The sequence below is a fragment of the Helianthus annuus genome, chromosome 6 (genome assembly GCF_002127325.2).
Source record: "Helianthus annuus cultivar XRQ/B chromosome 6, HanXRQr2.0-SUNRISE, whole genome shotgun sequence".
NCBI lineage: Eukaryota > Viridiplantae > Streptophyta > Magnoliopsida > Asterales > Asteraceae > Helianthus > Helianthus annuus.
The window spans coordinates 37,865,925-37,883,060 of record NC_035438.2 but is presented as its reverse complement, the minus strand read 5'-3'; the positions used below and the strand labels follow the sequence as shown (position 1 = coordinate 37,883,060).

General features: G+C 34.7%; 2 protein-coding genes across 4 annotated transcripts; both read left to right on the top strand.

Annotated features, from left to right (window-relative positions):
* The first annotated feature begins 423 nt into the window (after positions 1-423).
* On the top strand, positions 424-8,577 carry LOC110865224 (ADP-ribosylation factor GTPase-activating protein AGD4). 2 transcript variants are annotated; one of them, XM_022114449.2, is made up of 18 exons: positions 424-748; positions 2,406-2,482; positions 2,580-2,680; positions 2,832-2,902; positions 3,247-3,309; positions 3,593-3,637; positions 3,769-3,834; positions 3,923-3,970; positions 4,071-4,166; positions 4,250-4,291; positions 4,404-4,598; positions 4,707-4,838; positions 4,939-5,241; positions 5,398-5,670; positions 6,519-6,634; positions 6,866-6,950; positions 7,742-8,178; positions 8,240-8,577. In XM_022114449.2, the coding sequence occupies exons 1-18, from the start codon at positions 587-589 to the stop codon at positions 8,352-8,354; spliced, it is 2,427 nt and encodes an 808-aa protein (XP_021970141.1). In that variant the 5' UTR covers positions 424-586; the 3' UTR covers positions 8,355-8,577. The 2 variants fall into 2 exon arrangements, with proteins under 2 accessions (XP_021970141.1, XP_035830417.1); XM_035974524.1 differs by lacking the exons at positions 424-748; positions 2,406-2,482; positions 2,580-2,680; ... (1 more) ...; positions 3,247-3,309; positions 3,923-3,970 and having other exon boundaries at positions 3,525-3,637.
* A 4,105-nt stretch (positions 8,578-12,682) lies between these two features.
* Positions 12,683-16,224, top strand: LOC110865225. 2 transcript variants are annotated; one of them, XM_022114455.2, is made up of 4 exons: positions 12,683-13,033; positions 13,863-13,961; positions 14,181-14,290; positions 15,873-16,224. In XM_022114455.2, exons 1-4 carry the CDS (start codon positions 12,784-12,786, stop codon positions 15,951-15,953), a joined length of 540 nt encoding a protein of 179 aa, XP_021970147.1. In that variant the 5' UTR covers positions 12,683-12,783; the 3' UTR covers positions 15,954-16,224. The 2 variants fall into 2 exon arrangements, with proteins under 2 accessions (XP_021970147.1, XP_035830416.1); XM_035974523.1 differs by lacking the exon at positions 15,873-16,224 and adding an exon at positions 14,503-14,557 and having other exon boundaries at positions 14,181-14,316.
* The last annotated feature ends 912 nt before the right edge of the window (positions 16,225-17,136 follow it).

Below are 17,136 nucleotides of genomic sequence, written 5' to 3'. Positions count from 1 at the left end.
TAAGCAACAGGACATGTTTTCCAGTTGAAGACCGGTTATGATCTATGATAACTAGGGATGCGAAACGGCAGCGTAAGCGGGTAGAACTCAAAAACGACATGACATGACACATGTATTAGTGGATTGATACGGACAACATCCTTTAATTCCGATTTTTCTTTTTCATAGTGATACTAAAAAATTACAAATTTACAAAAAAAAAAAAAAAAAAAAAGAAAATCGTATACCACTAGGCCACAACTCTTACACTAAAATATGTTCTAGTTATAATGTACGAGAGAGTAGTATGATGCATAGTAAAATTTGATTTAACGTGTGTGATTGATAATAAAGCGAAATAAGTGAAAAGGAAAATCTATAGAAAAATGAACGTGAAATCCAAAAAAATATACTTTCATAAATTTTAACCTTTGACCTCCCTTAAGAATATTATCAAAATATGCTCTCAAGATCTTTATCAATCAACCCTCGTTCTGTTCATCTGATTTCAGAATAATCTGAGGAAATTGAACCCATAGATTGCAAAATCACCACCACCAGCGTCATCATTAAATTTATTATACTGATTAGCAGTAAAAGAAAGAAAATGACGATCCCACGATCCGACCCGGTTGGTCAAGAACGGAAAGGAATCCGGTATTCGGATTTCCCAGATTTGGCCAAGTTTCTTCTTCCGTTTCGAAGAGATATAGACAACCCCTTGGCTGCCTTTAACAACCTAGATGATTCTCCAATGTTTCAAAAACAGGTGCCCCCGTTTCTTCTTTTTCTTTTTCTTTTTATTTATTCGTTCAAACGGGTAAACTCCTCTACGTGGACGTTGCATGTGATTGGATTGCTGTATATATGTCGTTTTATGATGGTATATATGCTTTTGTTTTTACTGTGTTACTCTTTTGTTACTTCTTTTGTTTTTATTATCGATAGTAGCTTTGCTATTTGTGGGATTTACTAGGTTAGGTTTCTAGTTTTACATAATAGATATGGAAACACATGGTTTCATTCTATAACATTCGGCTTTTCTTAAGAGCCAACATCACCACGTGGTTCTTTCCAGGCCATCACTCTTAATTTCGAGCCCAAAACAGGAGAACACATCCCAAAAAACTAGTCTGGTGGGTGAGGGGAGTCCATTTGGTGTTCATAAACCCTATGCTTGTTGACCATACAACTGATGTTGAACAAGTCTCATACCTTGCAATGGTTTCAATCCTTAGCTAATTTGTTTGTTAATACTAGAGTGACGTTAACCGCAGACAAGTGCATTTTGAAATTTTAATAATGTTACTTTTTTATTGTTGACATAATCTTGAAAATTTTCATACATTACAAATTCATTTAAATCTGGAATGGTCTGAAATGCTTCATAAAGTATTGTACAACAACAACTGTACCCAGTATATCCCACAAATAGCAAAACTATTGGTAGGGTCAGGAGATGGTGGGATGTAGGCAAACCTTATCTCTATCTGTGGGGATAGATGTGTTGTGTCCAGAGGGACACGGACACAGGCTCCAAAAACATACAACATAGGAGCAAACAACCTATCACTATAGAGATAGAAGGCTACCAAATAATAAAAGGAGTGAAAGAGGAGCCTTGTAAGATAGAAACAACCTATAGACATGAATAAATGAAAACGACGACATGCAAAGACCAAGAAAATCTAGGCCCTAAGATAAAGCTCGGCTACATATTTATCATCCCCTAAAAGTCTTTAACTTTAATCCTACGTCTTCACGAACTTCTATCTATCCTAGACCATGTCCTTAGAGAGGTGCAACTGTAGTAAATCCTGTCTAATCCACTCATCCCAAGTCATTTTGTCCTGCCTCTACCCCTCCTCCCCTCCACAATGAAGGTTTTCACTGCTCTAACCGGTGCCATCGTGTACCTCCTCTTCATAAAGTATTGTAAAAACGTGAAATTTCTTCTTTTCTTAATGGTGATGTGAAGCTATTTGTGGTGGTTTCTTAGCATGAACTGAATACATGCCTCTATGCGGGCACGTGTTTAAAATGTAACAAATTATAAGTAGAGACTGCATGCACATAAACACTTATACGTTGTGCATGGGAGATAATCACACATAGCGGGAGAGAAGTCTTAGTAATCATATTTAAAGCAATAGGTATAACTGTCTACACCGCTCTTGCATTTCTCTACTTAAAATAATTTGATTATGTATTGAACATCTCTCTACCCCTTAGATGGTATACTTTCTTCAATATAACACGTTATAAACTAGTCATCATTCAACAAGGCATTCTTGTAAAAATGGAATGAACTCATGTAATTAGGCTTTTTCTATTTTATGTTATGTTATTTTTCTAATCATAAATAAATTTAGAAGTTATAGCTACATATACTGTTTGTTGTTTCAAATGTTGCCGTTTCTGGACAGGTGCGTTATATTGAACTGAACACAGATGATTTAAAAACACGTTGTCAGAAACTACACAAAGGGAGCAAAAAATATATGTAAGTTATGAGCCAATATCTTGGTTTAAATATGTTAATATAATTTAGCGTTTGATGTACCGTTGAGAACAATATAAACATGTATTATTCACCACAGGGATGGACTTGGAGAAGCATGCAATATAGATTTTGTATTTGCAGATGCATTAGAGGCATTTGGTGGTGGCCAAGACGACCCCGTTAGCTCATCTATTGGAGGTTAGTTAATGGTAACCCGCTTTGTTTTAAGTGGATCCATTTTTTATCAAATACATTGTTTCTTTATCAAATAATCGGTTTCCTACTGACTTCAACAAAACCGAATCACTGATTATGTTATATTATCTCTTTTTTGTTCGTATCTTGAAAGGTTCAATAATTTCGAAGTTTGTTAGTGCGTTTCGCGAGATTGAATCGTTTAAGGAGCTTCTTCGTATCCAAGTAAGTGAACAAATTGCATTTAAGCTAATGATCATTTATGGTGATTTGAACTCCATGACATGATAATTACTCGCTCTTGTTTGTATATACTCTTTAAAGAATATTGATTGCCTACATAATCTGTAAGGATTTAGAGATAAGAAACAATTTGGAAAGATAAATAGTTATTTTTAGTTTATTAATCCGTTATAATAACTTTTGACACCTGATGTAGAATGTACCGACTTGAAATTGTTGAAACTTCGGCTTTGATTGTTTTTCTCTATATAAAGCTTGTGGCCTTCATATTAAGTACTAACTTTACTCTTTGTAATTTAACAAGGAACATTGTATTGTATTTGCAGGTTGAACATTTGCTTGTTGATCGTTTGGCTCAGTTTTTGTCTGATGATCTTCAAGCCACAAAGGCAATCTTCTTAACCAATCTTTATTTTTATTTATATATGTGCTATAAATATTAAAGGTTAATATCCTTGATCAATATCCTTACCGATCACTGATTCACTGTAAATAGTAGTTCAGTATTTGGTACTCAAGGTTATTCTCATCATGAAAACTAGTTTTTATTATCACATAAGATAATAATAATAATAATAATAATAATAATAATTCTTTTTATAATCCTTTTTTTTAATATCCTGATATATTCTTAATTCTAGCTCTTCATCTATTTCATCTTGTTTTGCTCAGGACGCACGTAAAAAATTGGACAAAGCTACATATGCATATGATCAGGTATATCGGCTTCGAATTCTCATTATTTTGTTTCTGTTTGATCTTCAATTTAGGTACATCTTTTGTGTATACATTCTTAATTCTAGCTCTTCAATTTCTCAGCGAGCTTATCGATTATGTGATATTCACAGGCTCGTGAAAAGGTTGCATCGTTGAGAAAGAGTACACGGGATGAAGTTGTTACCGAATCGGAAGAGGTATAAAACTATAAATGTAAATATGTCATGTTGTGCATTTTGCTGTATAAAATACATGTGATACATCTTCTTTGTACCCTTTTTATAGGCTCTACAAAACTTGAAATCTGCATTTGAAAAGAGCAGATTCGATCTAGTATGTCTTATTAATACGCAGTCCCTTTATATACATTTGCCAAATATTATTCATAATTTAAGGTTTAAGATTTTCTCCTTGGTGTTTTTAAGGAATACAGGTACATTCTCTAGTGAATATCGAAGCAACAAAGAAGTACACGTTTTTGGAATCTCTTAGCGCAATAATGGATGCTCATTTGCGATATTTTAAACTGGTGCGTTTTTTGTAATATTAGTAATCTTTTTCTTGTATACAATGTGCCGATTTTGTACTACCGACAATGTTTTGACTTTCTAGGGCTATGATTTGTTGAGTCAAATGGAACCTTTCATTCATCAGGTTATTCCTTCACAACTAACCTATATACTTTTTGTTCTTCTATTTTAATCTTTTTTTTTTTTTTTTTTTTTTTTTTTTGTAAATAAAGGGAGTGTTAAATTGTTAATATCAGGTGTTGACGTATGCACAACAATCTAAAGAACATGCAACTTCCGAACAAGATAGACTCGCAAAGAGAATTCAAGAATTTTTGGCACAAGCGGAAATGAAAGAATCATTGCCTACTAATTTCGGAAATGTTAATGGCGTTGGAATGAATTCAGATAAAAATATAGATGCAATAATGAAGTCCACCACGAAAGGAACAGTGAGTAAAATTTTTAAAAAGTTGTAATTTTTTTTTTGTTTTTTAATTGTTGATGCATTACATACAATTTACTAATTTGTTAACCTAATGTCTGTATATTTTTTTCAGGTGCAAACCATCAAGCAAGGCTATCTTCTAAAACGGTCGACAAGTTTAAGAGCCGATTGGAAAAGACGATTCTTTATACTTGATAGTCGCGGGATCTTATATTATTATAGGATTTTTCCTAACAAACCTGTGGTAGGTTACTAGGTTATATAGTATATACTTCATTTTTCTTATGTCAATATTTTTATTTTTTAATTCTTTATAATTGTGATCATGTTAAAAATTGGTTTAGGGTTCACAATCAACGAATTCACTTACATCGACTGAACAACATAGTCGTGTGTTTGGGAGGTTTAGATCAAGGCACAACAGGGCAGCATCACATGACGATGAAAACTCAGAATGCCATACGGTTGATCTTCGTACTTCAACGATAAAAGCTGACGACGAGGATTCGGATTTGCGTTTGTGTTTCAGGATTATTTCACCCATGAAGACTTACACATTGCAGGCTGAAAGTGAAGGTGACAGGGTTGACTGGATGAACAAAATCACAGGAGTAATTGCTTCTCTCTTAAACTCCAATATGAAACAGGTAAAAACCTTTGAAATTAAATTATATTTGCATGAAAGAAATCTAAATTTTTAAATAAATAAAAGGATTTTTATTTACATTTAGCGGCTTTTAATCTGATCGTCCTGTTCGTAAGCATGCACAATATGTCTTCTAACTCTACTGTAATTTCTATAGACACATTTCAACAGAGTTCACTCGGGAAGTGCACTTGACGCAGTTGGTGAAGAATCTGCCGCTTCACAAGTTGATAACACGGGATCTATACTTGATAACGTGAATATTAATCCAGAAGATTGCGTTTCTAGCATTCTCCGAAAGATTCCTGGAAATGATTTATGTGCAGAATGCAGTGCACCTGAACCTGATTGGGCGTCTCTTAATTTAGGCATATTAATGTGCATTGAATGTTCTGGGGTCCACCGAAATCTAGGGGTTCACATATCAAAGGTGCTTTTCTTTAATACACTGCATAGTAGAGGTGGCAAAATGAGCGGGGTCGAACGGGTAGCTATTTTATCATCAAAATACTCTTTGTGCGAACTTCGACCCATTTCCTTTAAGTCAATTTTTAAATTTTACTCACTTGATACATGGGTTGAAACTAGGGGTGCAAAAGAGCCGAGCCTGAGCTCGATGAGGCTCGAACTGTGTTTTCAAAGCTCGAGCTCGGCTCGGTTTGAGCTTTGTTTTCAACGCTCGAGTTCGGCTCATTGGTAGTTGCTCAAACTCGAGCTCGGCTCGGTTTGAGGTTTGTTTTCAAAACTCAAGCTCGGCTCGTTGGTAGTTTCTCAAGCTCGAGCCCAGCTCGTTTGTTTTTAAATAAAAATAATATAAAATAATAGACTCGTTAGGCTCGTGAGCTCGATAAGTGAAGCTCAGGCTAGTTTACTAAACAAGCTTATTCTTGGGTTCGGGCTCGGCTCGGCTCGTAAACAAGTTTAAATAAGCTCGGCTCGGCGCGTTTACTAGACAACTTTAAATAAAGGGTAAATGTTATTAAATATTAATAAAAACTGATATTACACTAAGGCTCGATAAGGCTTGACGAGCTTCGCATGCCAGGCACAAGCTCGGGCGCGATAAATAAACGAGCTTTATTTTAGGCTCAAGCTCGGCTCAGGTTCGATAAGGCTCGGCTCGTTTCGAGCTAATCCCGAGCGGCTTGGCTTGTTTGCACCTCTAGTTGAAACTGTCACCTCTACGATCGTATACTGCATATTGTACTCATCAAGAACCGCAATACGAAATGCATTCTCTTACATCTAGCTAATCTGATTTCATTTTAACTACTGCAGGTTCGATCAATTAATCTTGACGTTAAGGTTTGGGAACCTACTGTAATGGACTTGTTTCGGAACTTGGGCAATATGTACTGCAATTCCATATGGGAAAATCCACTTCAAACTAATAGGTGGGTATAAACCACGTTTCAAAAAGGAATGCGGCGTAATAAAGCTAAATGATTTTTTTAGTTAAAAACGGCATATAAACATTTAAAACAGAGACGATTACAGACTAATGGCAGGTAGACGAGCAACAAGTTGCGCCGCTACCTGCCATTAGTCTGTAATCGTCTCTGTTTTAAATGCTAAATGATTGATTATCTCACTAACTTCAACTGTCTAAAATAAATTATGTGCAGCGAGGACGGATCAAATGCTTTAGCCGTTAACAAGCCTAGCCCTAGAGATGCAAATCAACAGAGGGAGAAGTATATCATTGCAAAGGTATATGTTCTGGCCATTGTGCTGTATGCAACTACAGGTGCAATGTGCTAGTCAGGAGGTGATGTGTCAAAATGGGAAATTTTGTACGGGTCAAAATGGGTAAATTTAGGGAAAATTGGATTTTAATAATCACACCTTTTCTCAGTTGGCCAATAATAATCCCAACTGAGAATAGTCTTACCACCGATCCCAACTTTCTAACTATTTTTTTTTTCAATACACCCTGTTAAAGAAACTTAACCCAGTTAGTTTTTTTGCTGATGTGGACATATGAGGTGGAAAGACAATATTTTTATGTTCACGTCATCATCTGCATCAGCAAAAAACAAAAAAATATATTTTTTTCCACGTCATCATCCACATCAGCGAAAAACTATCCACGTCAGCAAAAAAACTAACTGGTTAAGTTTTTTATAGGGGGGTCCACTAGAAAAAAAATTAGTTGGAAAGTTGGGGCTAGTAGTAAGAATATTCTCAGTTGGGATTATTATTGGCCAACTGAGAAAAGATGGGATTATTAAATTCCAATTTTCCTAAATTTAAATACAGGTTTTTTTCCTTATAAATAACTAATCATTGAAGATGATTACAAAAACCATATTATGTCAATAATAATAATAGGAATAATCTACTCTTAAGTAAAACTATTTAGGTGGTTGGATGCACTAACAGTACACCATAGGCAACTTTTTCCCGTTCAACCCATTTGACCCGCTTCCTTTTCAACTAATTTTTTGGTCTGACCGGTCCACCTTTATGTATCTTTGGTTTGTAACTTTGTTTAAATCCAGTATGTGGAGAAACGGTTAATCTGTCGAGAAGAAACCACCAGTAACACCCCTTCTTATGCCACCAGAATCTGGAAAGCAACTGAAAGTAACAATATACGAGAGGTATACCGTCTAATCGCTACATCATTTATAAATATCATCAACACTACATACGATGAGGTTGCCGGTGCCGATTTATTTCACAATCTTCATGAACATGATACTGAAAAAGCCAGCCCGTTAGCCTGTAAAAAGATGAAGGATTCCAGCAAGCCGGAAAGCTGTCTTGAAGGGTGTACATTACTGCATTTAGCATGCGATTTAAAATACGACGTGATGCTTGAACTGTTGCTACAGTTTGGTGCTGATATAAACAGGTCGGATTACCATGGTAGGACCCCACTTCACCATTGTATCTTCTCTGGAAATAACAAACTGGCCAAGTTTGTGATCAGAAGGTAGGTAGTTATAATCTGTTATTCGTTTCGTTTTAAGGCTGAAACACTTGTCTTGTTTCAGAGGGGCGGATGTATCGATCAAAGATGGTGGTGGACGAGGTGCCTTAGAACGAGCTATGGAGATGGGAGCGATTACTGATGACGAGTTATTGATCTTGCTTTCTGAGGGTAAGTGAAGGTTGCTCAAGAAAGCGGGAAGCCATTGTCTTTTTGACTCTGGCGAGCTGTCTAAATCTGATCTTGTGAATCTGGTTTTGTTGATGCATGTTTTTTAGATTTGTTTTGCTGTAATTGCTAGTTATATTTGGCGCTGATAGGTGATTTAAAGTTTAACTTCGGTTAATTTTTAGATATCGATGAGTAGAGCAAAGAATCATTATACTTCAGAGTTTTTTTTAACTTAAACTCGCTCTAATTCTAATATGTATATACAAAAATGTGTCATCAGCTAAATGAGACTAAAAAATTATTTTTGACACAAATTATTTTTCTATAGTCAGTTAGATACGCAAATTGAGATAAGGTGGTTTCACATGAACCACATAAACCCAAGGTGGGACATGTAAACCGCCCGCAAGAAGAGAAATTATGTCCTAAATATTTTTAAACCACAAAACTATTATGTGGATCAAACATTATTACGTCAACAAAAGTTAATGGTATCAAATATTGAATATGGTTTGCTTTTTTGTTTTTATTTCCCCCTAAGGGGTTGATTTAACATTACAATTTCATAAAAAGGTGGGATACATGTATCTACTGTTGCTTTGTGTCAAAATTAAACTACTGTATTTAGAATTTAGAATTTGAGATTGGGTTTGATTACATTATTGACTTTAACTTTTGTTAAAGCCGGCCAATGTAAAGTTAGCCTACCAAGTAAAGGAACGTATTTCTTAGAGAGGATATCCTAAGTTTAAACCTCAATAAAAAGTATTTTAGTATAATTGGTTTAAAGTAGTACATCTTGTTTGCCGTTAAAAAAAAACTTTTGTTAAAGTTACATATACTGCAAGGGTAGGGTTAGATTCATTTGTGAACAACTCCCTTGATAGTGAACTGTGTGAACTAATCTTAGCTATTGATTATCAATACACAAGTGTAAATCCAAGGCCAGGATTTGATGATGAAAATATGTATTTTACAATTTGATGATGTAAATCAATGGTCAAGATTTGTTCCCTCAATTCATAAATACATTAGTATTCACCTTAGAATCGGGTGATATAGTATTACTTTACATTGCATTGTACCTTTGTAATTTAATCAATATACATATTACCTTTTACACAATTATTTTTTACCTTATTAAAAAAAAAGTTAATATGACTAATTTACCTATATATTAAAAACTGAATGAATAGTAAACAAAATTGAATGAATATAGTAAAAAAAATAGAATTGAATGAATAGTAACATTACTAAAGAATGAGCTGGTATCGAGGACCAGTATCAAATTTACCAAACTGGATGTATTTTCGGTCAGTGGCGGATCCAGGGTCGGATTCCACTGGGTTACTTTTGGTAATTTTTCACTAATTTTTATTATTTTTTCCCAAATCATACAAGGTTTACACTAATTTTTTCCATTTTCTTCGAATCGAATGGGTTCCTGCGAACCCATAGAACCATGCTAAATCCGCCCCTGTTTACGGTACCGGTTCGGCACCGGTATTCATCAGTTTTTACCCTCAAATGTCGGTGACATACCAGTAGCGGTACCGAGCCGTACCGTACCAGGTATATTCGGAACCGGTACCCACTTTTGGGGATTTGGGTAACGGTATTTTCCGTACATGTTAGTACCGAGCTCATCAAATCCTGTAGTAACGTAGCAATGCAAGTAATTGCACCGTTTAGATTACTTTTCATACACACAGTAAGTAAACTATATTTCGTTTGAATGAGCTTTTATATACACAACAACTTATTTTGCTTTATTTTTTTGTCTTTTTCTGTAATGAATGAATTGTAGCATGTAAAATTAACTTGGATATTTAGATTATTGATGAGCAAATCGTATCAAATCCTGTAATCAAACCGGTATCGTATCGGTACCAAATTTACTATACAAAATCATTTTCGGTACCAAATTAATACCCACCTTTTGGCGTTTTCAGAATCGTTACTTTTGATTCGACACCGGTCTAGCACCATACCTGTATTTATTGATTTTTACCTTCAAATACCATACCGTATTGTGCCGAGCATTTTCGGTGCCGGTACCTAATTCGACGATTTTCTGGATCGGTACTTTCGGTACCGTTACCGGTACCGAGCTCATCCATATTTTAACGTGTTAACACCGTAATAACTGAACTGAAAACAACCGAATTTCCAACGTATAGGACGTGTGGGTCCTATTATTATATATTAGGTTATTTAAAATCGTTTTTTTAGGACGGAGTAACTATCTTTTTCATGACATTTTTATCTATGTTTTGATATTCGGTATCTGTTTGCCGTTACTGACACGCGTTTTGCAGTCATTGGGTCCCCGCCGCAATGTAGGACGTGTGGGTCCTATTATTATATATTAGGTTATTTAAAATCGTTTTTTTAGGACAGGGTGACTATCCTTTTCACGACACTTTTATTTATGTTCTGATATTCGGTATCTGCTTGCCGTTACTGACACGTGTTTTGTAGTCATTGGGTCCCCACCGCAACGCGCGGGCGGAAAATCAACTATTTATATTAAAAAAGAGTAGATTTTTAATAATTTTTTTTATTAATTAATAGTTGTAATTCAACTAGATGTATATTTTGTTTCTATAGCCTTTGGCTGCATTAAGTCCCCTCCCCGCGTTGCGGCAGGGGCGTAAACCGAGCCAAGTAGCACCAATGCTACATCCCTGTCAGCGATCATCAACATCGAAAAAACTTGTAAAAACAAAATAAATAAATAAATAGGTAAAAATAACAATGAACCAAAAAAAGACGTAAAATCATTAAACCATTCACGTCTATTGTGGCATATTCATGTGAAGAAATTAGACTAAAACGTGAAGCATAGAAAAAAAGGATCCGAACGTTGCGACAACCTGTCAAGCAGGGAAAAATAGACGCGTTGCAACAGGTCTGTCAAACGGGAAAAAATAAACGAAAAACGTTAAACCCCACACACACATTGCGGCGTGTTAACTCGCAAAATTTAGTACGAAACGTAAAATGAAAATTTTGCAAAAGATGAAAAGTATTGAGGATCAAAGTGAAGATAAAAAAAGTGTTGGGTTAAATTGGAAAAGATGAAAAACTTTGGGTTAAAAGTAAAAAAATCAAAAGGCTAAAATACAAAAGACGAAAGTCTTTGGATTAGAAATGAAAGTCAACTTTTTTTTTTTTTTTTGAAAAACTCCCCATACTTTGAGTAAAACCCTATAAAACACCAAATGTTGCTTATTTATAGTTTGAAAATAGCCGTTCAAAAAAAATTAGGCAATCTTCTAAATCGATTAGAGGTGAGCAGAAAACCGAAATAACCAAAAAAACCAAACCGAAACAAAAACCGAAGGTTCGGTTTTCAGATTTTTAATAACCGAAAATTTTGGTTCGGTTTTCGGATAATCATTTTCAATAACCTAAAATAACCGAACCGATAAGTTATAACAGTATGCCAAATCTATATATTTTATGTTTAAGTTTAAGTTGTTTAACCCATGCTACTAAGAACTATTAATTTTATTCTTGTTTGTTAAATGTTTATAATAAAAACATTAAATGTTCATTTATCATTAAAATGGTTTATCTATTGTTTACAAGAAATAACAAAATTTAACATAAAAATTAAATGGTTTTCAAAGTATTATAAAAGAAAACGTCTTACAAAAACTTTAGAGAAACATTAAAATAGATTAGAAGGTTAGGTTTATGTGAACAACATCAATTAAAAAGGCTAAATATATTAACCCAAATGTAAACATTTAAGAAAGATTTTTAAACTTTGAATTATACTTTTAATTTTTGAATCTTAAGTAATTTTTTTCAAAAACTGAAAAACTGCCCGTTGTGAAAACCAAAATAACCAAAACCAAACGGTTTTCAAAAACCGAAAACCGAACTTTCAGTTTTTACCCTCAAACCGAACCGTACACACCCCTAAAATTGATATCAATCAAGCATTCATAATTAAATAATAATTAACTAACTAACTAACAGGGGCGCAACTATTAAGGGGCCGGGGGCGCCTGACCCCCAGAACTTTTCGCTTAGTAGTGTAATATATGTGGTTTTCGTATAGCAATATTTGGGTATATACGTTTTCGACATCTCCGTCAAAAATCTCAAGCTTCGCCACTGTTAACTAATATTTTCATTGATTCTTTAAGAAAAAGTTAATTCTTTATATTTACATTATTGTACTGCTTCTATATTTATAATTTATAAGGTCATTTTTGTGGAAATTTAATAGTTAAAATTCAAATCTAAAATTTATTATTAAACATAGAAAAAAAGGTGACCACAAATATATATTTGATGTGAAGGGCTTTGTTTATGATAGCCGCTATTTTCCTTTAAGAGGGGCTACTACTCTCACCAACCACAATTCAAGACGATTACGTTAACACATTTCTCTTCAAACAACCTATTTCTTTGCTGTTATCAATGGCTGCGGTGAATGTACCTTCGTTCCTACCTCTAACGACCATCATTCATCACTCACAAACTCCAAAATCTTGTATTGTATCGTGTACAATTAGAACATCATCTTCATCTTCATCTCCAGCTTTGATTTCAAATTCCTCAAATGGGTCTTTCAAAGCTCGGTTTGGATCCTCCAGAGGAGGAGCTAATGTGTTAGAAAGACCTTCTTTTGATCAGTCTCAGTTTGACCCTGCTACCCAAGTTCAAGAAGGTTTCATTTCTTTCAATTTTTTTCCTAAAAAATCAAATGTGTGTCTATAATTGCATGACGAGTTCATAATTTTATGTTGTTGGAGTAGTAAATATGTTTACATTTATTATTTATTTATTTATTATTATTTTTTGTGATTTGGGTTAATAAACTAATAAATCATGAGTATGCTGTATTTGGAACCCAACTAGAACCCATACACAATTAATTTTAGGGAAATTGGCCTGTAATAATCCAGACGTAATATTCTCTAGTAGACGTCATTGCCCATCTGCATCCCCCTAACTTTTCATCTATTTTTCCTCCACAATTAAGCTTTTTTCCGAATTACAAACATATGTTTTAGGGATTTTGATCAGAACGACAATACAAGTCCATTGATGTAAAACTTACCTTGAAACGGTACTCCAAACGACTTGATTTTTGTTAATTGGAAGTTTAAACACCCGAATTGAAGCACCGTTTTCCTCGTTTAGAGCACCGTTTCAAGGTAAGTTTTACATCAATAAACTCGTATCGTCGTTCTGATCAAAAGGTTGGACTGGTGGAGGAAAAATAGGTGAAAGGTTGGACTGGCAGGGGGATTATTCAAAAGTGGGACTGCCAATGGCCAATGTCGTCTACTAGGGATTATTACAGACCAATTTCCCTCAGTTTTAAGATTAGGCATATACAATAAAGGTATATACCATATGCAATTCTAGAAAGAAAGAAGCTTATAAATACTTTGATAAAGTTGGATCCTTTAGAGAAGGGGATTAATTGATATGTTGTTCTGTTTCAACTTTAGATGTGACTTTGTATATTGATGATCTTTTTCGTGTTGTAGGTGGAGATATTGGTCGGGTGAGAGACAAGAAAAACACCGGCAGTGGAGATAGTTACAAGGTGCTTTTGATCGATGATGCGCGTCATACCGAGAAGCTAGGTAATTATGATACAAGATTGTAATTTGTATCCATGAATTTCTAATGTTTTACTTATGTTAGATTATGAATTATGTGAAAAAAGTTATGTTGTAAGTCATCAGTTCATTACAGTGCTGGACAAAAGAAATGGTGGGATTGTGACATAACTAATAAACTATGTTTTAGGAAATCCGCATAACTTTTGTGGTTGGTTAATATTTTGCTATTTGTGTATGTAGTTGTAAAAGCATTGCCGCAGGCTGTTCCATCTGTTACACCCGATGATGCAAGAAAACTCTTCAATGTTTCACGAGAAAACGGTCTTGCAGTGGTTCTAGTTACAGTCAAGGTATGGTTTCTGTTACCTGTGATTATATACAGTGGCGGATCTTGACCTAAAACTCAGCATGGGCCGATGTTTTTTGGAGATAAAATCAGCATGGGCCGAACCAATACACATTTAAAAAAATTCTCGAAAACCTGAAATTTAACACTACTGGGCGAAAAAACCGCACGGGCCGAGGCCCGGTCCGGCCTCCTCTAAGCTCCTCCCCTGATTATATATATTCATGGGAAAAAGGGATATATGTCCCCTCGCTAGAGCTGACAACATATTTGTCAATAGCGAGCGTAGCGATCGCTATAGCGTGCTACGTAGCGTATAGGTCTAGGCTCACTATTAGGGTTGTAGCGATAATAGCGACAATTTTATTTTATTTATTTATTTATTAATTTTTTGTTTTTTTTAATATAAATAGCAAATAAATATAGCTATAAAGTAGTTGGATTTTAGATTTTTGTTAAATATACATGTAAAATAGCATATATATACCAGGGTATTTTGATATAATATACATATAAAATTTTTTAAATTTTTTTTCAAGTGTATCGCTATTTATATTAGCCGCCTGCTAGGGCTGCAAACGAACCAAACGTTCGGCGAACAGTTCGTGAACCGTTCGGTGGGAAGTTCGTTTGTGTTCGTTCGTTTATTAAACAAACGAACACGAACAAGAAATTTCGTTCGCTTAGTTAAATGAACAAACATGAACAAAGGTCGTGTTCGTTCATTTATGTTCGTGAACGTTTGATAACGTGTTCGTTTGTGTTCGATAGTTCATTTGTGCTTTTAGTTTTTATATATATTTAGATACTTCAAAATTCCGACAAATTAAATATCTAATAAGTGTCAGTGTATTATATATTCTGTTCATGAACATTATATATTCTGTTCATGAACGGTTGTTTGTGTTCATTTGTTTCCATTTGGGTTCATGAACATTAGTTTGTGCTCATTTGTGTTCGTCAACGTTCATTGCCTAAAATTAACAAACAAACACAAACGAACACGAACAAGTTCATTTCCTTAACAAACGAACACGAACATAAAATCTCGTTCGATAAGTGTTCGTGAACGGTTCGCGAACACATATATTTCTTAACAAACGAACACGAACAAGGTCTTGTTCGTGTTCATTCGGTTCGTTTGCAGCCCTACCGCCTGCTGTTTATCACTATGTAGCATATAGGTACCTTATCATTATTTGTCGCTATTCGCCATTAACAACTATGGCTGACAACTAACAGGCGGTTGGGTAGTCAATGGTCCATGTCACCCGGTAGGGATAAAACATATCATCAACACATTGATAGGTAATTTGTTCGAAAATATCACCTCAATATTAGTAATGAGTATACATGAAAAGTAATAATGAAAAGTGTTAGGCGGATTAGCCCGACCGGATCTGACCCTTTTTGACCCACACTAAATTACCTCTTTTGACCTGTAACCAACCTGCGCGTTTTGTCCATTTAGCCACCTCAACTATTGGGTTCAAGCCATATAACTACATCGGTGCCACGTCATCATTAACATTGTAACTTGTAAGACTCACACCAGTTACTTAAAGTCCCTTTCTTCTTGTGAACAGGAACATGCAGAGTTCTATGCTCAGATGATGACGCGCAAAGGACTGCGATCAACGATAGAGCCAGATTCGACTACTGTATGATATTCCTATGCAGTTACATTTTTTGAGGTTTAGATTCCTTGATGAAGTAATCTCAAAAGAACCAATTTTGATCATGGAGCTAGTAGAAGTATAAGGTTCATGCACAATGAGTGTAAACTTGTATTTTCCTCAGTTTTGTCATGAAACACTAGTAGTGATTGTAATAGTAGATTGATATAACTGAAGATGCTATCTCATATAGCAAACAAAAAACCTATTTTTTGTGACTTTATCATTACACAATTTTACTTTCTATGTTTTCAGGAGTTTACTTTTTACTTCTTTTGCAGTTTATTTCTAGTTTTGTAGTTAAGAAATATTGCATCATATCTATTCCCAGTGTACATAAAAAAATATAAAATAGTAGCAAAATAAGTGTTCACCATTTTTTAGAACGGTTAAAACACACACCAATTAATGCTACTTCTAAATCTATATATTTCCACCACATGTTGGTACCGCTAGGCTACAAGCCCTACATAATTGCTAGTACACAAATTATATCGAATCAAGCGTATACCATGATAGCATGAAAATGTATTTTTAATTGCTTTATAAGTCAAAATGACCTGATGTATAAGACTATCTCCATAGCGTGTTTGTGGAGACCGCCCATGGCTAAGCTGGTAACGTCCGCCAAATGGGTGGATGTAAGGGTGGTCGCCTCTTGTGGACTGTGGAGAGGTAAACTTTCCAACCACTCCATCATCTCTTGCCATGTCAATTCCCCTCTCTAAGTCTTCTCTTGCACAAAAACATAAGGGGTGGTCACCTCTCTTGGGTAGAGCCGTAGAGGTAAACTATCTTTTTTTTTTTTTTTAATAAATTAGCATTAATAAATAAAACATATTTTAACAAATAAAACATATTGTTAACAAAATAAAAGTACAATAAATTAAAAAAAAACATTACATTAAATAAAAAATAATTAAAATTACATTTAATTAAAATAAATTAAACTAATTAAAATTACTACTCTTTGTCGGATTCCACCAATAGATGGGGTAAATCTAGTCTTCCAAGATGCTTCACGAGATCATGTTTTAGTCTCCAATGCGCTACTATCAGGTGTAAAAACAATGGTATTTCGGCTTGTAGTTCGACTTCCTCGGTGAGATTTTGGAAAAAAAGTTATGCTACTATCTGTTGAAGCTAACTCGTCGTCACTACTATTGGGTGGAAC

Excerpts from the sequence above, each read along its gene's own strand:
- LOC110865224 (XM_022114449.2), top strand. The coding sequence starts at position 587 with ATGACGATCCCACGATCCGACCCGGTTGGTCAAGAACGGAAAGGAATC. Across the intron at positions 3,310-3,592 it reads ATGATCTTCAAGCCACAAAG|GACGCACGTAAAAAATTGGA; the intron begins GCAATCTTCTTA and ends TGTTTTGCTCAG. Across the intron at positions 6,635-6,865 it reads AATCCACTTCAAACTAATAG|CGAGGACGGATCAAATGCTT; the intron begins GTGGGTATAAAC and ends AATTATGTGCAG.
- LOC110865225 (XM_022114455.2), top strand. The coding sequence starts at position 12,784 with ATGGCTGCGGTGAATGTACCTTCGTTCCTACCTCTAACGACCATCATT. Across the intron at positions 13,962-14,180 it reads GCGTCATACCGAGAAGCTAG|TTGTAAAAGCATTGCCGCAG; the intron begins GTAATTATGATA and ends TTGTGTATGTAG. Across the intron at positions 14,291-15,872 it reads TGGTTCTAGTTACAGTCAAG|GAACATGCAGAGTTCTATGC; the intron begins GTATGGTTTCTG and ends TCTTGTGAACAG.